The following is a 22,921-nucleotide window of genomic DNA, read 5'->3' as shown; positions in this document are numbered from 1 at the left end:
ACAATGTCCTGTTCCCAATACTTCAGTAGATTGTGGGCATTTAAGTCTCATACAATACATCAAAGACTGAAGAAAGCAATGGCATTAAATAGATTCTGCTGCAAAGTATGGGCACAGTCCCTAGCAGGAGTCCTTCAGAATTTTAAGTATTTTACTGATATTTAAATAAAGCCAAAGACACATACATGCACACAGCATGAGTCAGCACTGTTTGAAGTGTTAATACTTTTGGTTAAACTTCTAAAATTTTATTTTCCCTCTCAAAAGCAATTATTACATTACACTGATTTTGCACTAGGATACACCAGCCAATCAACTGCTCTCCCAACTAGTTATTAAATTGAATGAGTAAATGAGGAGTCACTGAAAAGCATTAGCCAAATTACGAACACTCTACACAAATTCTCCAACTCTGGAAGTTGCCTACCTGCTGTGTATACAGATGCACTAGTCATAGTTTTTCTAAAAGGTGTAATAGTAGCTGCTTTTTCCGCTTCCAGCTCTGCCACAGTCTTCTGCTTCACAGGGGCTCCTTGAGGAATGTTATTTGGTGGAGGTGCTGGGAAAATCACCTTGCCATCCTGACAAGAGATATTTACAGTTATCCCTAACATGGCAAATGCTTTATAGTTCAAGGAGTCTGCTCCTCTCTAATCCTGCAACTCAGATAAGTCTTAACATCCTACAGCCATGCCACAGGAACATCTCCTTTTCTGCATCAGCAGAAGTTTGCAAGGCTGGATGATCAGTACAGCCTGACCAAGTTAACCATATTGGTTTACACATTTTTCAGACAAGATTTAACATCAGTGTCCAAAGGCACCTGGCGGAAACACAGCACAATGCCTGAAAGCAGAAACCAAAACAAAGGGGTAAAGTTCCATAAATGGAAAACACTTATGCAAAATAAAAGAGGGTCTTGGAAAAAGCAAGTTCTGCTATAGATCTGAACTGTAATCAGAGCCTGCCCAGACCTCAGCAAGGTTCCAGACATGATGTCTCACATTTCTTGTTGTTCTCCAGGCCTCTAGAGGAACAACTGCTGGAGCTGTCAGACCTAAAAGTTGTACACACCACTGTGAGACACACACTGGTCTGAGAAAGCTGAAGTCAATGCAAGCCTCATCCAGAGCAGATATTAATAAGCATTACAAAATCTTGGCAATATTATCCAGCAAAACTCAACAGAAATGAATACCTCTTACCTGAACTGCAGATTATTATTTCCTAATAGCTGCACAAGGAGAGTCCATACTGGCCCATGACCTAAGTTTGTATTTTATTATTTCCTAATAGACCTTAAAGTATCCTGCATATTCTAGTTCCACCTGTTTTTTCTGAAGTTACTCTTATAAGAACAGAAACATGTATTTCTTTTAAAAAAAATAAAGGAAGAAAGTTTTTCTGGTCCTGTAGTAATGTTTCAAACATGTTTTAAATAATTATGCTTTCACCACATTAATACAAGATGCAAATTTAATCTTTTTCCTATTTTTCAATAGTAGACACATTAGGTATTTGTTTAACCTTGACAAGAAGACAAAAGCAAAGAAGTTTCCCTTCACAAAAAGGGACATAGGAATATTCAGCTGAATACAAACTCTACTGCCCACAGTCTCCATCAAGCCACATCTGAAGTCCATTGGCATGCAGTATCTTTGAATGCATTTTCAAGAGGCAACACTGATAACTGTAAAAGTATGTACTTGCAAATTAAGAAGAGAATATTTACTTACTTACCTTCATGACTACAGTTCCTCTAATAACATGATCCAGAGTCCCATAATCAAATTCATCTTTTGGATCAAAGTAGAAGTTCTCTTTGTCAGGACTAATAGCCTTTAGGAGTTTGATAATATTATTGGAATACAGAGTACTAGCCTGAGTAGCCATTCTGCTAGGCAGGTCTGTGTAGCCAATGTGTGTAACACCCTAAAAGAGACAGACAGACTGTAAAGTAAATCAAGTAAAATATTAAGGATTAGTTCAATCTCTGAAGCAGCAGCATCTCTTCTAATACATCCTTCTGGAAATATATATCCAAACTGTTTAATTTATTTCTGTTTTTAACCCCAACTAAAAGTGTTACCTGCAGCTCTAACATTATTAAGTCGGGGGAGGATTACTCACAACAGTTACAGAACTCCACATGATCAAACCCAACACCTTAATACTATTAGCAACAAGCCTACACAGAGAGAAGATGTATTGGTGCAAGAACTTGTCCTCTCCAAATCCTACCATTCTCTCAGAACTTAGCTTCTTAAAGCAACCAGGTAACAGATTATACTGCCCAATGCTTGGCATCTTCTCAGTCCTTCTGGAGGCCATGCACTGGAGGCAACTTTCTATACGACAGAGGAGCAAAGGGAACTTCCTCAGAGCTAGCTAGGGAGCTCTGAGGAAGCAATATGCCCAGGCTCACATTTATGTACAGATGTAACATAATATATCCACACTGTTTAAAGAATAGATGTGTTTAAAGAATAGATGTGAGTATACCTGGCTATCAAGCTCTTGAGCTTTTAGAAAGTGTGGGAAGCTGAGGCTGGCATACACTCTTCATTTTCAAGCAGGCTTGTGTTAAAACACTGCTCCTGCAACTTACAGCTAAGATCCATGCATGCTTCCAGGAACTCTGGCTTCTTAATGCAATGCTCCAGCACATTACTAGTAGTTCTGCACTGCTGCTCTTTTCCACAGCTCAGTGCCAGTACACTATATCCAGGGGTAATATTCCTCTGGCTAAAAGCGCTCCATATAAATTCTTCATGCAATTATCTGCTTATTTGTGTTCTACATACTCTAATTTCAGTTTTTAAGCAATGTCATCAAAAGCCCTAGAAAACCACAAAGCCAAATACAACGCGTGACTACTGATACACACACAGCCCTGTTTATATTAAGGACAACCATGGCAGCAATATGTTCTACAGGCTTCCCTAGAGCAGAATAACAGCAGCATTATGTCCTTACACTACAACCTTACACTACAACCAACAATCTTGGAAGTCTTCTACTTTAAATCTCATCACCCAAATTTCTATAACTGCTAGTAGATTTCTCACAATTACCAAAAATAAAACCCAAAAAGTAGAAAAACAAGCTCTCAGCTGAGCCAATGAACATTGGAGCAAAACCAAAGTAGTTAGCTCAGTCCAGGGCAAAATTGCTTAGTTTAATGAAACAATTCATACTACTCCTAGTTTGGGTTACAAGTGGTTTGGATACTCTAGGGCAGACACACTCATGTTGGTGAAGCTAAAGACATATGAAGACAGCACCCTCCTGAAGCTGAAATTATATTGAGCTAAGCTAGAGACTTTGCACTGAAGTAAACACTGACATAGTCTGAACCTGTTTAGCTGTACCTGTGACAGGGATTGTCACCTCCAGTTGCGGGAGGTGATGAGCAAGTCAAAGAAGCTATTGCTACTGCTGACTCTTTAGGAAGACCAAGAAACAGACATCAAACCACACCTTCAACTCAGCAGACACAGATCACTGGACTTGGAAGTCTAAGTAGTAACACTTCCATATTAACAAGCAAGTTAACACTATACAAAGGTATTTGTTTCTTTAAAAATCTTCAAATTATCATACATAGAGATGACTACTGACCAAATGCAAATCTAAAGTATTATTTAAGCCCACATAGCAAAATCAGCTACTCATTTTCAGCATACAGTTTATAAAACACAATGTGAATTCATGCAAACTGAGAATTATCTGCAGATTAAAATGCTCACCTTATGAACATACATTTCTCCAGGCTTTGTAGTCTCAATGTTTCCCCCTGCTTCTGCAGCTAAATCCACAACAACTGAACCTTCCTTCATTGATTCAATCATATCTTTCTTAAACAAGATGGGAGCTTTTTTGCCTGACAAGAGAAGGCATAGTAAGTTAAACACAAAATACAGCTTTTGTCTGTAGAGCTCAGGAGAGTTCTCCCCTTCTCTCTCTAAACCTTATTTTTGTAAGCAAAATTTTCAACTAATTGGTACCTAGGATGAAATGTCACAGAGGGTTTGTTTATATAGGCAGAGAGAAGAGATGCTAAAAACATCTTGCGCCCAAGCATATATAAAAAAAAGTATGCATGGGCAGTCTACCAAAGATGCTAGCAAGTCCAATTTTGTCCTCAGTAAACTGACAACACCAAATCTTACAATTCAAGTCATAACAAACAAACCAAAAAAACAAAACAACCACACCCACCCACCCCCCCAAAAAAAAAAAAAGAAACGCTACATCATAAGTTATTAAAAAGATAGATGTTGTAAAACCTAAGTTCTACCTTACTATGTTTCAATTACAAAAGACAGTACTGTTTCAACTGCACTTGTTTCAGTGCACAAGCTGCATAGCAGAAGTAGTAGTGATGCAATAAATATGCAAGAGAATTATATATTCTTACTTTATTACTATCTACTCCTTGTTTAATAAGAAAACATGATGATACTGAGTCAAAGACTGCTAGTTCATGAAAATAAAAGTTGTAAAAAGACACACACTTTAAAAACAGGCATTTATCAGGGAAGGGAAAAGGTAGAGGCTCACATGGAGTAAATTCATTTAACACCTCTGTTTTCACTGCAGGCACAGCTCCAAAACATGCCAACTTACACAAGATGAAAATTATCATCTTGCACATAAAACATACCTGGAATAAGTGCTGTAGTGATGATAATATCAACATCTTGGCACTGCTTGGCAAAGAGTTTCATTTCAGCTTCAATAAATTCTTTGGACATTTCTTTAGCATAACCACCTTGTCCCTCTCCAGATTCCTTTAAGTCTACTTCCAAAGGCTCAGCACCAAGAGACTTGAACTGTTCCAGAGCTGCAGCTCTAGGAAAAGAAAATTGGGGGTGTGTGTACAGGGGACACAAGACAGGACCCACAACCACTACTTTAAAAAGGAGATCCATGTTTAGAGGCAGCTCAATCCACCATGACTTTTCTGGTCTTTTTAGTAGTATTCTTCAGACAAGAGATCTAAAGCTTATTCTAGGTCTAAGGAGACCATAACTGAAGTCCCTCAACTTTCTGTGTTTAGTGAAAAAAGTAATTGCATTACTAATTTTAGGTCCCTAATGAAGATACTTGGATAAGGAATGAAGGCAGCCTACAGTTTCCTGTATAGTCAACAATCGCTCCAAGAAGAGACTCAAAGCTGGGAGCTTAACTGTTGACTAATGCTGCTCACCCATTTCTCTTGTCATGACTAAGTAAGTCTACAGCCCAAACTTAGATGCCTAAGATAGGTGATAAATACACAACCTGTGGCCCTGTCTTTAATCTGTGAAAATAGGAAATAACAGCAAGTACGTTTTTCCACAGGGAAAATTGGTTTTGCGGGGGGCTTGGGGGTGGTGGGGGTATTTTGTTTTGGTTTTTTTTTTCCCCACAGTTATCCCGTAAATATGTCCTTTATTTTGCATCACATGATATCACAGTAAATAAAGACAGACTAAATTCCAGTGAGGTGAACATTTACAACATGCAGAGGATTTAACACAAACATTCTTGCACACCAAGATAAAAGTATAGAGGATGCTTAAGAAGGGAATTTTAAAAATCTGGAAAGTTTTAGACAGATTTTGATCATGACTTTTAAGAAAAATAAACTTTCCAGTTTGTTTTAAGGCATATGCAGATTTTCAAACAAACCAGAGTGAAGGTTTTTTCATATCGCACATCATAAACCTGGAGATATATTCATTTATATTCATTTTTATTATTTCATATTAGATATAGCTAAGTAACACTAGATGCCACTCCTGCATAAAAACAAACATGTATAAGTAATTTTAATGCAGATATAATATTGAATTTGTATGTGCTTAATACAAGAAGGCCATTTAATAGAAAAAAATTAACCAAGTTCGCAGTTCCTGTAGCAATAAGAAAAATGTTTATGCTCTGTAATTTTCCCAGTCTATTGCTCTAAAAAACGGCTATGGGACAAAATAATCCTTCCAAACATAAAGAAGAGACCCAAGGAAAGCAGCATTTAAAGTCACTTCAGCTGCAGTTTCTGTTCTTTCATCTTGAGTCTCATAAATAAAATAACTTGATCTCTTTCTTTCCTTCAGCAGATTGAAGAAGTGTGTCTCCAAAGAGTTCCTAGCTGGTGTCTCTGGGATCAGAAGAGTAGAGGTGAATGAGAGTATGCAGCTATGAACCTGGATCAAAGCAAGCTCTAAATGATGGCATACAGATTCTTTCTTTACTATTCTTCCCTGTGTCCCCAAGAATTGGGGAGACATGAAATTCTGGACAAGAGCCTTAACTTTCTCATTGTCATAAAGCAATAATTTTTTTATTCATATAGCTCTGAATGATTTAATGAGATGGACTCTTTGGAAGGTTCAGTTGTTTTGGGGAACAAAAAAATGGAGGAATAATGCAGGAATAAAAATGGTATCAAGGGAATTATGATTCAGTGCAGCACAAGTGCTTTTCACCTGTAATACAGCTACAAACTACTTAATCTTAAAATAATTTTAGATTGCTATTAGCATTTCACATACCTACCTAGTATCAAATCCACGAACAACTGCACCCATTGATTTAGCTACTCCTGCAGAAGCCAGGCCAGCAACTCCTCCTCCAATGATCAAGACCTAGAATGATACCATCATCATGCTTGGAGCATAAACTAAAACTAGAGCTGGTTAGAAAAGCAGCAGCATTATACCGCTTTCGTGACAGCAGATACAGCTCATTAACCAGCAATTTAAACAAGTTACCTTTGTAATATAGAACCAAAAATGACTTTGGTAAAGCTGCCCTGTAAGCATAATGGTTTAAAAGCTGTAACTGCTAACTTCACTTATCTGAGAACAGACTCATCTGTAGCTAACAGTTAATGTAAGTAAATACAGGTTTTTCTACTTAATTTATCTTCCTTTTTTTCCTTCCTCAATTCTACTTTCATTTCTCTTTAACCCAATCCACCTGCAATTCCAATCAAGCAATCCTTTCCATTGCACCCTTCAACATGCCAGAAATCCCAACATCTCTGACTTATCTGAACTGCTTCCTTGCCTTTCCTCATCTGGGGAAAAAAAAAATAAAAATCCATCCATATATAGCTAGTCTGAAGTTTAAAACTAAGCAAGCTTACATAAAACTCAAATTATTCTATTATTTAAAAAAAAAAAAACCACACACACAAAAAAACCCACAAACAACAACAAGCTACACTACAGGTAGTGAACAAAAATTGGTATGGGAATAACTATACAGGTTTCCAAAGTCTCTAGAATTAGCCCCAAGGCAGGAAAACACAGTTTCAGCAGTGGTTAGCTGTTTTAACCCTTTAGCCCTTTTAACACAGTTTCAGCAGTGGTTAGCTGTGCTCAGGAACTCACATATTCTTCTGCCACAGTATTTGTTTAACTCACGTACCTTTGCTGGAGGAACTTTACCAGCAGCTGTGATCTGACCCGTGAAAAATCGACCAAAGTGATTTGCTGCCAGTACCACAGCCTTGTAACTGTCAAATAAGGACAAACATGTATCAGTATTTTCCCAGGCTCAGCACGATTCCATTCATGACAGCAATCAAAAGGATGTACGTTTGACCATAACACAAGTAGGATAAAGCAAGTTTAATATTTTACTATTGAGCACAAGTTTAATAGTCTTTCTGTCTTTGTTCATATTTCTTGCCTTTTTTTTTAAATCATGGAATGCATTTTCAGAGAGAATTTTTGGACTGCAGTATAGTGGATGTCCACAACTATTCACTCTCTCAAATAAAATTTTACATTAATAAACAAACATTAACTTGCCAAAAGTTAACTTTTTCATCTTTGAAGCTACCTTCAAAGGCTGTAACCTGAGGCTTGTTAGGGAAGGAAACACAAACAAGCAATTGCAAAACCCAGAGTAATTTTGCAGTAAGCTCACTTAGACAAGCAAGCACACATCCAAAAAAGATACTCTGACCCTAACTCTACAGAGCTATATGGCTTAGGGCAAATAGCTTAACCTTGCTGCTTCTTTTGCCCCATCTGCTTTTTAGCCATCCTAGAATGAGCAGCTGGACACCAAGTTAACATCAGTAGAGATATCTGAAAATGCAGATTAATGTGCAATTACATATTTTTCTTAAGAACAGCACATATTTTCTTGAACCACAACAGTGCTAGTAAAAATGCAACAGTCCTGTTCCGCTCTCTTTCTCATCCCTAACAGGGACATATGGAGGTCTGTATGCCATAAAATCAGTTTTAATTTGGAATATAGCTTGTAGATTTTATACCTTTAAATACATTATGAATTCTTATGATATTTTAGTAAAATTACACAGAAGGAAAACACAGAGAAGCAAAAACATATACATTGATAAATACTGCTGGTTTCCACAAAATAATCTGGCAGCCTTCTCCCAACAACATCAGATCCCAATGACAGACAATCTGTGTTCAACCTGTCTTAAGGATATCTTTGAGCCTGCTCTGATCTAGTTCAGAGCAAAGAGGCACTAGACAAAGCAGTCCAGGAATTACAAGAACTGCCTTCAATTTTGTTTATTTATTTATTTTGTTTAAAGCCTTGCTCTGATCTGCTGCAAAGCTGGCCATAAGAAACTTAAGTTTTTTGGCACTGCCAACAGCTTCCTCCTGCTTGAAACAGCTGTATGAAAATAGAGACACAGAATTGGTTTAGATATACCTAATATCAAAGTACATAGCTTTTAATCCAGCTATACTTACTCAAGCTGGGGGGGAGGGGTGGAGGGGGAGAAGAAGTAAGATTCATACCCAGAAATGTTGGCCATGGAGCTAAGTGCATCATATCCCTGAGCAATGGTGACCCGTGGAACCTGATCCATAGCCAAGACAGTAGTTTTTTTTTCTGCAAGTTTTTTCAGGAGGTCTGGATTTTGTGCTGGGTAAATAAAACTAATCAGAGTAGCCGCCGTCTTAAAAAGATCTGCCTCATGTACACCTAGAGCCGAGTTATATATAGGAGCCCTCACCTGAAGGAAGAGAGAAGTTTCCAAATTAATCAGAGGAAATAAATCAGAACACACTGCACTTCCTTTCTCCCAGCTTGCAGTCTGTCTATTCCCATCCACAAAGCACATAAGGAGCATGTTAGTTTACACAACTAAACTGAGTAACTGCACTTCTTAGCTGCAGTCCACATATTAGAATTAACTCTAGGCAGATGGGTGACAGAGCAGTAATAGTCAGCACACACTTTCAGAAAGTTCTGATGGGTTCTAACCAGCAGTCACTGGCTTTTATGACAGACAGCTGCCCCAAAACCAGCCATTTTTAAGCAAAATGATTACCGAACAGATGTGCCAATTAAGCTCTACAGGCTAAGAATCACTAATTAGTTTGCAATGCACCATCACATACAGGGAATTTCAAGCATGAAGTCCAGTAGAAACGCATCTTGATCTGTATTCATTTCTTTGGAATTTCTCACTTTTCTTAAAATAAAAAAAACAAACAAAAAACCACAAAAAAACCCCAACCACCACACACACCACCTACTTAAAAGGGTTGTTCACAAACTAGTGCACAGAAATTCTATGTTCAATCCTGACAGGATAACTTCAAATACAGCAGTTAAAGGAAGCCTCAACATCAAGTTTAAGGTCTTTTTTTCCTTCAGGACTCTGCACAACCTAATACCTCTCAAGCAACTTTATTTTTAGCAGTCTTCCCAGACTAGCTACAACTCCTCTAGTTACAAGTACTTTTGAAACACACTGTTGCTGTGAAGTTGTTGGATGTCTTATTGAAAAAAGTTAGAAACTTGCATCTTCAAAATTCCAAGCAACTTTCTCTGAAGAGTAACTTGAAGTTGTATGTTACTACTCTGAGTGAAAGTTTCTTAAAGCAGGGATCTTGTCTGATTAGAGTCCAGAACTAGTCTACCTCGCTCTAGAAAACACAACTCCTTTAAGGTAGTTAAAAACTTGATAAGAAATTATCCTCAATTTTTTCAATGCTGCCATTTACTAGTTTACTACTGTAGGTGCACATCTGAGCTATTAAAAAAAAAAGACAGACTAAAATTAAATCAGAACTTAGAATGGAAAATACAAATTTAAAGGAGCTTATTTATTGAACTTTCAGCAGATCATTCGAAAAAATTTGACCTATATGTTTCTCCAAAAAGAATGTGGTAGGAAATATATTAATAAAGCAATTACTTTGACAATCAAATCAGAAGCCAGGACTTCCTTGGTCCCCTGGATCTTTGCTCCAACTTCTCTGTAATGGTCATCAGAAAATTTGGAAGCTTCTCCAGCACCAGCCTCCACCACAACACTGAAGCCTTGTTTAACCAAGGCTTGAACTCCAGCCGGTGATAGAGCCACTCTCTTCTCATTCTCAAATATCTCCTTGGGGACACCTACAGTCAGCTGTTTATAAGGAATTCCTGTAAGAGTGGCAGATAAGACAGCATTAGTTGCACTAAAGATTATTGAATTTATATTAACAGAACTCTTCAGTGTTGTATAGCGTTGTAGAAAAAGTTAGTCGAAACTTAGCACTAGCAGCTTAAACATCAATAGCTGGAGTAGACAAAGCCCATAGATTGTGATACATGAACTGCAACAACCGTATTACGACATGCCAAAAAGCTAACTACAGAACCGGCCGAAACCAACCTAAGAGGACGTGAAACAGGATACAGAACCACTGTATGTTGTATAAGATGATGACCACTTAGCAACCACTTAGTAACAAAACAGCAAACAAATCAAACCAATAAAAAACAAGACGACCCCAGACCTTAATATTACTATTGGTCTGAACTGTCACATGAGGGATGGGGAACTTAGATTGTAAGGGTATATATCCCTGCCCAGGGATTTCTTTGTTCCGGGTCCCTCTTCGGAGGCACCCAGCTCAAGCTGTAGTGCTATTAATAAAAAGGACTTCACAGAAAAATCTTTTCAGCCTATTGATTCAGCGGAAACCTAGAGTAGAACCCTGTTATGGTGGCTGGCACGCATAATTTCCATAACAATAGACACATGCAGACATGTCACACTAGCGATTCTCCCTCCTCAGGGATGAGGAAGCAGAATGATATTTTTTAGCAGTGTAGTTTACATTTCCTTAAATTACACCATCTTGCTAGAGATCCCTGTTCTCTCAGGCATCAGCAGGTCAGCACGATCAGCCACATAAGCAATAACAAGTGTTTGGTGCAGTTCATACCCATCCGAAATTATACAGTTCTGACTGGATAAATCAGAATGCTAATTACACAACACACGGTGTTCTGGTGATAACACGTTCTACCTGGGGTAAGAAGAATTTAAATCCCTCTCTAGTCACTTCAACTTTATTGTGAAGAAATAAGCAAAGGAGCTTGAACAGCTGAACTGCATTTTAACTGAACATGTTTTAAATGTCTATCAAAACCAAATTACAGTTATCTCAGATCACTATTAATGAGTGTACCACAAAAGTACACTGAAAGGCACAATTACATTGATAAGGTACTCTAAGAGTTGCAACAGAAATTAAAAATGTGAATTCAATAGTAACTGAAGAATAATGGAATATCCGTCTACTAGTTTGTTCATTTATACTTCTCTTCAATGTTATCTCCTTGTCTTAACTTGTTCCAAGCTTTACTAAACACCAGAAAACTGCAGAAGATGCAATTTGTCAGTTTTAGCTTAAGGTTTCAAATTACAAACATCTAACTTGTTCATGTACAATTTGCAGGCTTCCAATCTAATATCTGACAGTTAAACTTCTCTGATCCAATCAAGTGTTTAAGTACATTATTTATAAATACACAGACTCAGGCAGAATAATAGTATATCAAACTACCACACTGATTCAATTACACTAGACAGCATGCAGTCCAGCACACGGGCCCAGTTCTGCACCAGCTTTCACTGACATCTATCCACAACAGCTTTCACTAACATCTATCCAGAATTTAAACCTGGATTGTGACATTTATACATGAGACACCTACACCACATATATATTAATTAAATGCCTAAGCAGTCACTCATATTAAAGGTCAAGCAAACAAACAAGAAAAAAAAACCAAAACAACCCCCCAAAAAACCCACAACACACCACCAAAAAGCACAACCAAACACACACACACACAAAATATTAAAGGCTTGTTTTAAATTACAAATCTGCTTTTAATTTGGCCACCAATACTATGCATTTTGCTACAAAAATTATACCAGACTAGTAACGTGTTGCATGTTTTAGGAAGGCCTCCTTTCACTTTTTCTTTCCTATTTGTTTTTTAAGATAGAAACAAGCAAAACAAAGCCAAAAACATACCATGCTATAAAAGCTTTGAGGAACTGAATTATTTTGATATTTTTAAATCCAAATCTATCTATGAAATAAAACTGGGACTGTAAGGTGCTTAAACTTGAACATCTGAAAAAGTTTTAGATTAACAACTGTCAAGATACTACCAACTTATAATGTTCTGCAAATACAATACAGAGTTGCTAAGGACTGGTACTTAAATATCTACCTGTACTCGTCAGTCTTCTCACTCATTAAAAAAACCACCAAAACACTAATGATTGAACACATCTAACAAGACAACAAAATGAAAGATCAAAGTGCATTACTTCAAATTATTTTTACTTTTTTATTTTAGCTTTCTCTTTGAAATTAAAATAAAGTGATAAGAAATAATTTGAAGACACAAGTGTTTTGATATTTAATATGTTGGAGAACATTTAAAATTCTTTAAATTACAAGACAAAAATCAAATTCAGAAAAACATGCTTTAAAGGAACATGAAGTCATAACAGGAGCGAGAATGTACATCTTAAAACAGACCCACAAAGGTAACAACGCTTTGCAAAAATTTGCTTCATCAGCATACACCACATGTAAGCATCACTGTGCAACTCAGGGCATCCCTATCACAGCAGCACTAGCCACTTGAAAGCTATGGTAACTGTTGCTGTCACTCATACAAATTACCCTTGTCATTTGAAGGGAACTTTCCCTTCACCTCTTCTCCTAATTACTACACAATAAAGTCCTACTTCTGATTTTCATTAAATAAACTCAGTAGAAATGAGCTCTCTTGGCTTTTAAAAGCAGAAATGAAACCTAGAAGATTGAAATTTGTTAGAATAACAGAGATGAATCATAACTTCAGAAAGGAAGGAGCTCCAGGACAGAAGGCAAAAAGCTTCAAGAAGCACTGAGAAAATAAAAACTGGAGTACTACCTTCCCTTTCTCCTTTTGGAAGTGTTTGCAGCGCACAAATGCAGAGGAAGGAAGGAATAAATTAAAGCATACAGGGAATAGAAGGATGACTGCACCCATTTTTAAAAAGGGTAGAAAGGATGACCCTGGGAACTACCGACCTGTCAGCCTCACCTCTGTACCTGGGAAGATCATGGAACAGAGCCTCCTAGAAGCTATGCTAGAGCACATGGAGGACAGGGAGGTGATTCGAAACAGCCAGCATGGCTTCACCAAGGGCAAGTCCTGCCTGACCAACCTAGTGGCCTTCTATGATGGAGTGACTACATTAGTGGACAAGGGAAGAGCTACAGATGTCATCTATCTGGACTTCTGTAAGGCCTTTGACACAGTCCCCCACAACATCCTTCTCTCTAAATTGGAGAGATATGGATTTGATGGATGGACTGTTTGGTGGATAAGGAATTGGCTGGATGGTCACCTCCAGAGAGTAGTGGTCAACGGCTCAATGTCTGGATGGAGATCAGTGATGAGTGGTGTCCCTCAGGGGTCCATATTGGGACCAGTACTGTTTAATATCTTCATCAATGACAAAGACAGTGGGATCGAGTGCACCCTCAGCAAATTTGCAGATGACACCAAGCTGAGTGGTGCAGTTGACACGCCTGAGGGATGGGATGCCATCCAGAGGGACCTGGACAAGCTGGAGAAGTGGGCCCATGTGAACCTCATGAGGTTCAACAAGGCCAAGTGCAAGGTCCTGCACCTGGGTCAGGGCAACCCCTGGTATCAATACAGCCTGGGCAATAAAGGGATTGAGAGCAGGCCTGCAGAGAAGGACTTGGGGGTACTGGTGGATGAAAAGCTGGACATGAGCCAACAATGTGTGCCCACAGCCCAGAAAGCCAACCGTATCCTAGGCTGCATCAAAAGAAGCGTGGCCAGCAGGTCAAGGGAGGTGATTCTTCCCCTCTACTCCACTCTTGTGAGACCCCACCTGGAGTACTGCATCCAGCTCTGGAGTCCTCAGTACAAGACAGACATGGACCTGTTGGAGGGGGTCCAGAGGAGGGCCACAAAAATGATCAGAGGGCTGGAACACCTCTCATAGGAGAGTTGGGGTTGTTCAGCCTGGAGAAGAGAAGCCTCCAGGGAGACCTTATTGCGGCCTTTCAGTACTTAAAGGGGGCTTATAAGAAAGATGGGGACAGACTTTTTAGTAGGGCCTGTAGCAATAGGACAAGGGGTAATGGTTTTAAACTAAAAGAGGGGAGATTCAGACTAGATATAAGGAAGAAATTTTTTACGATGAGGTGAAACAGTGGAACAGGTTGCCCAGAGAGGCGGTAGATGCCCCATCCCTGGAAACATTCAAGGTCAGGTTGGACGGGGCTCTGAACAACCTGATCTAGTTGAAGATGTCCCTGCTCATTGCAGGGGGGTTGGACTAGATGACCTTTAAAGGTCCCTTCCAACCCAAACCATTCTATGATTCTATGACTGCAAATTTAAAGGTACACAGACACTTGAATAAAGCTTATACACTTCTCAAGCAAAAAAAAAAACCCACCTAGATTTTTTGTTAGCTCCTAAGGCCCAAGTTCAAATGACAACTGATGCTTCTGATTTCTTTTTTGTTCACTTGATTTTGTGTGAGGTACCAGAGTAGAAGAGTAAATGGCTAGGAGGGATGGGACAGGAACACACACTCGCTATATGCCAAATGTGTTTCCTCATTTATTTCTTTCTTTCACATTATTACATCTTGCATGCAATAAAAATAGGTAAAATAGGTAAAACTTTTTCAGATTTGCACCTTCTTTAGTAAGCAGAATGATCAGAGACCAATACTGAAGACTATGTCCTCCTACAATGCTTTGGGAGATCAAATCCAAGATAAACATTCAACAAGTCTCATTTGCCTCTCACCTTCTTTTCTCCTCTATCCCACTACCAAATTTCTAGCAACCAGTGAACATAGAAGCAAGTGAATATAGAAGCAAACACGTCAGTTTGCCAGCCTTCAACTAGAACAGGTATATGACATTTTTCAAGCAGACTACCCTGAGATATCACATCATTCAACACCAAAAGGAGCAGATGTCTACAACTGCAAAGCAAAGATCTATGTTAAAACTTCAGAATAGAATATGATAAATAATATGTTTGAAGGAAGCTACACTATTAACACAGATCTGGTTTGTTGAACTCAGCAATTTCATTGAAGTCATTAGTTTTGAAAGGTTGAAATCTAGAATTATAAACTTAGGATCTTGATTTATGGTTTTTTTGAGATAATACATCTGCTATCCTTGCCACGGCTTTAAAACTGCATGAGAGAGTGAAGCTTCGAAGTTGCCTTTCTAAGCCTCCATGTCAGATAATCTCTTTAAGAACTGCCTTGAGTATGTTTTAGTAACTTACTGCTTTATGACATCAAAAACCAGACCAATATACACATTCCTTGAGCACCTTTTTGAGTCACATGAAGATTTTGAATGTATTGTTCACCTAGTAGGAGATACACAGTATTTTTTTTGATACAAAGAATCAACACCAAAAGGATTCTGCCACTATCAAAAGTAGAATTGTTAAATTTCACAGGCCTTAGAATCTTAGTATGCAACGTACGTAAATTAGAATTTACAAAAACTAATAATACTGTATTTTTAAGTAAGCCACTTTTATTACTATGCTTTCTCACCCCCTTAACAATCTCCACTGAGTAATGAGGACATGTGCAAAGCACAGTCTCAAACTTCAAGTAAACAAAATAAGTAGGCAATCTACATCTCCAAGCTTCAGAAATCAAATAATTAAAAATAACTAGAAAAGTTATTTTCTCCATTTAACTTCCATCTACAAACTGAGTGTTTAAAGAAGATCCTAAGTTAAAACTATCAAGAAAACTCAGAACATTGTATGTAGAGAAATAAAGAAAAATGCAGGTTTTTATCTCCTTAACATGATTTCAGGAAGTAGTTTATAGCAAAATAGCATCAACAAATATTAGAGACTGATTTAGAGAAAAGAGAAAGGAGAAGTTTTGACTACATGCCACATGTTCTGGGATGGGAAAACAGGATACAAAACCTGCCTAACTTCTAAGTTACTCTAATATCAGTTTTAAACAAACCATCTCACCTGTTCTGAAGATGAGGACATATTCCAAAGAACAGCAATATGATGTTGGCAAAAGAAAAAAAAAAGAATGGTACAGAAGATTAAACAAACACCTAATCCCTCTTCTTACACAAGCAAGGAGATACAAAAAACCCAAGGAAATTAAAGGAGAATGTCTATGGTTTATAAATAATGTACAGCTTATCTAGAGAATTAATCGATAATAAACTGTTATAGGTTTAAAAGCTGTGCAAGATTTAGAAAAAAAACAGGAAATTTTAAGAAAAAGGCATAAAAATAAAAAGGACATTAAGAACCCTAAGATAGAGGGGGGTAAAAGTCACAGAGCTGTAGGACAAACCAATCTGGAAGTATATTGGAAACCTCAGAATTGGTCACTCCGTAAGCACCTTTCCCAGGGCTTGGGAAAGTTTTGCATCTGTTTCTGAAGCATCTGGTGCTAGCAACTAATTGAGACAGGTTACAGGAATACTTGTTTACTCCTGTATGAAAATTCCTGTGTTTCTAAGAAACAAAGAAAATAGCAGCAAAATAAGTAGCAATAAGAAAAGTATCCATCCTCCAAGTTTACTTTTGAACCGACTCCAAATCTCTTCACTCCCTAGGCAGCTGTTTTTCTTGTACATAACATATCCTGGACTAAATGAAATCTAATCTGAGAAAACAGAAGTAATAACTACGGGCTTAAGAATTACTGTGACACTAGTCTTTTCAGAAAACTTACTTTTCTTGGTATTACAGTGATTTTACCAAGTATCACTATAATCAAAGATAATTTCTAAAAGTAAGAGTAAAATGTAGTTATTTTATATACTGTTAAATTTTGATTCAAGAGCACTTTAAAAGTATTTTTAATGTTGTATATTAATATTTTTATATTTAATAATAAGTATCTTAATATTTATAGTATTTTCAATACTGTTTATCCTTGTTTTATCCTTGATTTGTCCTCTACTGAATAACAAATTTCATGTTACCAAAGTGAACTATAAGGACAGCTTAATTATCAACCAAAAGACTTATCAAACTTACAATTCTCAGCATCAAATAACTGCACTGCATGAATACTACTTGTCCCTAAATAAGGGCTTCCACACGACAGATCTGAAAGGACAGCACTGAATGCTTAAACACATGATGCTAATCAGAATTCTCCGTCCTTGTGGAAAAATTTCCAAAAACTGATTCGTAAAAAACAAGAAAATATACATACACACACACACGCATACTGATTTCAGTAAAACTGAAGAGATCTTTCAGTTTCATGATCAAATTTGTGGTCAAAGTCAAATACAAAGACTGATTCCAAACTCAAACAACAAGGGCACTTACCCGGGACATCCGAGAAAGGAAACTAGGTTCAAAGTCCTACGTCCCAGGTTAACACTCCCAATCAAGAGACAATTTGCCATATCAAGACAGACAGATATCTCTCTCATTCAGATACTGAATATGGAAAAATAAATTTGGAGCACCACAAATTCATGGGATGGCAAAACCATTACCTGATCAGTTCTGACAGACCCCAGATCCCTGGGCTGTCAGTCAGAGCAAAGAAATTCAGGTTTCACCATGCAACTGTGGTAAAAAGTCATATGATACAGATTACCAGGAGCCCTCAGAGTAAAGAAACTCTTCTTCTCATCACATTTCTTCAGAAGCCCCAAACATTGGGTCATTGATTTGAAAGGACCCCAAAACGCACCAGCCACTGTTAATATTGCCAGAAATTCCATGCAACAAAGGCTTCTCCGAGTTATATGGTCTAATCTTACGTCCTGTGCTTTTACAACCAGACACTTCTGTTCACTAACAGCACTACTTTCCTAAGCCTCCAAAATATCTAATGCAGTACCTACTGTGCATGTGTAGAAGAACCGAACATCATGTGTACAATCAGTCTAACTCTCCACATTAATCTGTCCCAGACTAAGAACCCTAGATCAGCACTGAAGCAGGGTCTCTAAATTCCTTCAGGGAGACGTGACCCATGCAGGATAACGGGCAAAAACATCATTAAACCAGTTTTACACATTCTCCAATCTTCTAGCTGTCAGGCTATGCACAGTGTAGGACAGAAAACGTCAGTTCTGATTTTCATGCATCCAGCTCACATCATAAACTGGAACCAAGGATGCCCCCATTCCCCTCTTTTTTTTTCCCGAAAATACCTGAACCTGTCCATTATCTGCACTAAAATGTAATCAGTACAAATATACCAACAAACCCTACATGTAAAGATGCAAATCAAAAGTTCTTCAACATGGTACAATGTAAGAGTTTCCTGAACAAAGTTAACAGATTTTTTTAGATGGGATAATTACATCTACATATAGTCATGCTTGCAGATGCTCTCTTTGTGAGGGCTGTATTTTCCCCTGCATGCACACAGAGAGTTGTACTGCCAAAACTCATGGGGAACTCAGGCTTTTAACTAAGAAAAACATTTGTTGAAATACTTCCCTCAAGCAAGGTAAGTGTCAGAAGGGGCTCTGACCGCCAACCCTTAAAAACTATTTGGATCCAAAGTATTCATAATAAACACAAACACCTTCTGCATAAGCCCTTTAAAACCAGCGTAAAATTGTACTGTAACCAACTGACTCAAGTAAGCTGCTGACATCATTTAAGAGTGTTCTTTTTATTTTAAGTCTTTTTTGTACTAACACATATCTGAAAGAAAAATTCAAGCTATCGTCATGTTTCAAAATAAAAGATTATTTAAAATAGTTTAATCAATTTACCTGGCTTCGGAGCTGCCTGAGACCTGAGCCTCTGGTGGGTTCTAAACATACGCAAACACGGCATCTTTGCAGAATGCACCTTAGGTGGTAACACATTGCCAAAAACAGGAGTTGAGCACCCACTAACAGCAATACGCAGAAGGCTCGCCATTTCACCCAGACCTCACAGCAGACTCCTTGCCACGTATGGAATCCCTGCTGCACATGTAAAAACAAAGCAAGAATTATTAATGATACTAAACAGAAGGTATGTAAACTCAACAGCTTAAGTCCAGTCAACTGACACTAGCCACGAGATGATCATTTCTTCTCACCTTTTCTTTCTAGCTAGAAAACAAAATCCACTGTTATTCCAAACTGAGTAAGGCAAACATCAAACTGAAGCAGTAAGCCCATAAGAGAACTGACATTACAAGTTGACCTACAGATTGATATTTCTGTGACTCAAGACCGTATTCTCTTTACGCTGTTGCTCTAAACAAGCAACTCTGACAAGTTAAAATCTCCTGCGCCCCAAGGAAACAGACAAACAATTCAAACCCCAGCCAGAGCTCCCAAAGGAGTAACCCTGAGCAGGACAGCAGCTTACAGGCGTCAGAAGACATACCAAAGCAGGTACTCGGAGGGGGAAAAGCACCACCGGGAAAAGTGGGGCAACGGGGTGCAGATAGGGGAGCCGGTCCGCGCTCCCCACGGACTGCCAGGCCACCCTCACTAGCAGGTGGCTACTGACTGCCAACAGAGGGAAGGGCTCTTCGCCCGGAATCCCGCCGTCCGCGTTTATGGAGGCACTAACATGCCGTGCCATGCCATGCCATGCCGTGCCATCCCTCCCCACCACTCCCCGCCGGCCCGGCCCACAAGGCAGCAGCCCCGTTTCGCTCCCGCCGCTATTTATAGCCCGCGGCCACTGACTGACCTTGGGCAGGCGGCTCGCCCTCCGCCGCCCGGGCCCGCCGCTCCCCACAGCTACAGCGGCCGGCAGCCATCGCGCCTGCCCGGGGGAAGCCCGGAACCGCCACCTCTTCGCCCCCCAACTGGAAGCGCTCCCGAGGGCCCCTTTCTGCGTCACCTACCTTCTCCGCACGTCCGCCTAACCTTCGTTCCCGCCGCTCCCTGGGCGCTGCAAAAGCGGGACACCGCAGCCTTCTCCTCAGCAACGGCCGCCCCCCGCCCGCGCCGGGAGAAAGCGGAGGTGGTGCCGCCGCCCCTAAGCCCCGCGCACCGGCCCGCCACACCGCAGAGCGCCTCACCCACCAGCCGTGCCGCCGGCGCCGGCCCCGCCGCGGTACTGACCGACCTTGGGACCAGGAGGCGGGGCGGACAGGGCCGGGCCAGCCTGCCTACCTACCCACCCACCAACCCGGAAGGAGTGAGGGTAACGCGGAGGTCAGAGCAGGCAGGTCACGCAGCGTCCCTCTCCCCGCTCTAGAAGGGGGCGGGGGGGTGCCCGTCACGTGGCGCCTGCGTGCCGCCGGCGGCTCGCGCTCGCGCTCGCGCCCGCGCCCGTGCCCGTGCCCGCGCCTCGGGCGCCCGCGCGCGGCTGAGGGGCGGCCGGGCGGCTCCCGCAAGGGCGGCTTTACCCGCCGGTTCTGCGCTCTGCCCGGTGCCGCGGCTCTGGCGAGGGGTTTCCCGAGGGAAGCTGAGGTATCGCTGTGAGGGCTGAAGTCGTCGCAGCCGTTGGGGGAGCCGTCAGGTGCTGGGCGCCGGCAGCAGGCGGTCAGGAGCAGCCGCTGGCGCCCTCGTCCCTCAGCCGTGGCGGGCCGCCAGTGACTGGGGCGAGGAGGCGAAGGTCGCGGCAGCCGACTTGCGAAGAGACTTCCTGAAACGTGGTTGTTTCACGTGGACAGACGCCACAGCATATAGGTGGTATCTTCTTTATTATTGTCGTTATTTCTTGAAATGTGTCATAAAGCAGTGATGTGGTGTAAGTGTTGGAGTGGTAGATACAATGCGGGAGGATAAGAGAAAAAGAGGAACTCTTGCAACTGTATAGATACTAATATACGAGTCGATAAAGAGACTGTGCTATTAAAGAGACAGTTTACAGAGAACAGCTTGTCAGGTTGCCTACACTACTGCCTGTATATGTTATCCTATTTCACACAATCTGTAATTTCTAGGTATAAATTAGCCTTTTTTTATTTACATCCGTGCAGCTGTTTATGCAAAATATACTTTGCCTGAGGCATTTTACGGTGCCATACAGCATCCAGTCTCACAACTGGTGAATTATGACTAGAAGTGAAGTTAAGCACTGAAAACGTCTCTGAGAGTGATTAATAGGATACCCTACTACTAGATGTTCAGGAGACTACTGTAATTTTAAATAAATTTGTGAGAAAGATTCCGTTTAGAGTTACAGCTTATGTGCTAATATGTGCTTTGTGTTTTGGGCTCAGTAACAATTGACTAGTGCAACAGCATGCCTCATCAGTATGATAGGGATCAGCATAATTCCAATTATTAATAATATATTCTGTTTTAAAAGGTAGAACCAGCCCTCTCTGTCTTTTTATTAGAAATATGTTGTCAGCATAAAAAACCCAAACGTGTAAAAGTGCTTGTGTTCTGAATAGTGACAAAGTTGCAGTTTGTGGTTTCTCAGCACCAGGCACTGCAGGTCTGTAGCAAATTAAACATAGTCAATTAAAATTCAGTATTATACAGCTATGTGGGAAGATTCAGATGTGAGAGGTACACTAGAGCTGGTGGAAGGCCGAGGCACACATAAAGCTGATAAGGGGGATTCATACTGGAACGTGGAACGTCTAATCAAGAATTACTGTCCTTGGGAGTGAAACACATCCGGAAGAAATATGTGAGCTGAATGAGACATGGTTACAACAATCTGACCTCATTAGTAGAGGTGTGATAAGAAGCACCCTTGTATGAACTGTCATTATAATACTAGAAGTCACACCCCTTGAGCCGGAGACCCTGGCCCAAGCAGAGACCCCTCACCTCTGAGCATGCGTAGAACATTAAAGTAGCACTGTGGCTTTAAGAGTAAGGTACGGAAATGTAGACCAATAAGAAACCGTTTTATGTAGTTGCTTATGCATATGTATAACTAAACTGTATAAATATTGTTTCTGTTCGAACAATCGGTGTGCTAGCTTTGCGGAGTTACCACCTAGCACCCGGTCTTGCACAAAACTTGGAATAAACTGACCTCTCAGCTCTGTGTGTGATATTGGATGCTGCACACCGGGTAACGAACTCCGTTTGTGAGACAACAACATCATGTATAAATTCTACATAAAATACATTATTCTAAACAGTTAGAATAATTCTAAATTCTAAACAGTAGACCTAACAGTACAATAATATTGTCACATTGGAGGCTTAACTTTGTTGGCTTAAATTTACAATTTAGCCTGCAGCTTTTCCACACAAACCCCTTTCTTGTGGAAAACAGCTGTATATGCACAGTGTGGCATGATGCTTTTAAAAGCAGACACCTATAGCTACAGGTTTCCTACCACGCGTAGCTGCAATCTTGGTCCTGTTACGGTCACAGCATGCTATTTGTTCCTGTAGGGAAGCAATTACAAGAGAATATTGTCTTTTTGAAAATGCCGTTTCCGAGCTTTCGTAGTTTTTGAGGAAGGTGTGACTCAAATACATCCCGAGGCCCCAGAACCGGCTGCTAACACAAATAAACCTCACACTTGTTTGTTGTTGGAAGTCGATCCCGTGTTGGGGGGGGGGCGGGGGGGCTGACTCATCAGTTCTGAACACGTGGGGTTGGCAACGCGGCCCGAAATCCGGGCGACAGCCTTTAACCCGTGGCAGCCGAGCTGGCCTCCTCGACGGTAGCAGCTCTC

General features: G+C 40.2%; 1 protein-coding gene across 4 annotated transcripts in view; it reads right to left on the bottom strand.

The window, feature by feature from the left end:
• The window catches only part of NNT (nicotinamide nucleotide transhydrogenase), a 53,287-nt gene extending 32,418 nt beyond the window's left edge, over window positions 1-20,869 (bottom strand). Inside the window, exons 1-10 of one of the 4 annotated variants that reach the window (XM_072858863.1) lie at window positions 20,675-20,869; window positions 19,092-19,289; window positions 10,190-10,419; window positions 8,781-8,998; window positions 7,420-7,507; window positions 6,544-6,632; window positions 4,667-4,854; window positions 3,750-3,883; window positions 1,741-1,932; window positions 428-581 (exon numbers count right to left, since the gene is read on the bottom strand). In XM_072858863.1, the coding sequence (XP_072714964.1) occupies window positions 428-581; window positions 1,741-1,932; window positions 3,750-3,883; window positions 4,667-4,854; window positions 6,544-6,632; window positions 7,420-7,507; window positions 8,781-8,998; window positions 10,190-10,419; window positions 19,092-19,242 (1,444 nt within the window). In that variant the 5' untranslated portion in view covers window positions 19,243-19,289; window positions 20,675-20,869. Of the gene's footprint in view, window positions 1-427; window positions 582-1,740; window positions 1,933-3,749; window positions 3,884-4,666; window positions 4,855-6,543; window positions 6,633-7,419; window positions 7,508-8,780; window positions 8,999-10,189; window positions 10,420-19,091; window positions 19,290-20,167; window positions 20,282-20,387; window positions 20,524-20,674 lie in introns of those variants that run through there. The other 3 variants (XM_072858864.1, XM_072858866.1, XM_072858862.1) reach the window with 3 other exon arrangements.
• Between the last annotated feature and the right edge of the window lie 2,052 nt (window positions 20,870-22,921).

This window comes from Ciconia boyciana, chromosome 4 (genome assembly GCF_034638445.1).
Source record: "Ciconia boyciana chromosome 4, ASM3463844v1, whole genome shotgun sequence".
Taxonomy (NCBI): Eukaryota; Metazoa; Chordata; class Aves; order Ciconiiformes; family Ciconiidae; genus Ciconia; species Ciconia boyciana.
Note: the sequence above shows the minus strand (reverse complement) of the source record. Positions and strands in the feature narration are given on the sequence as shown.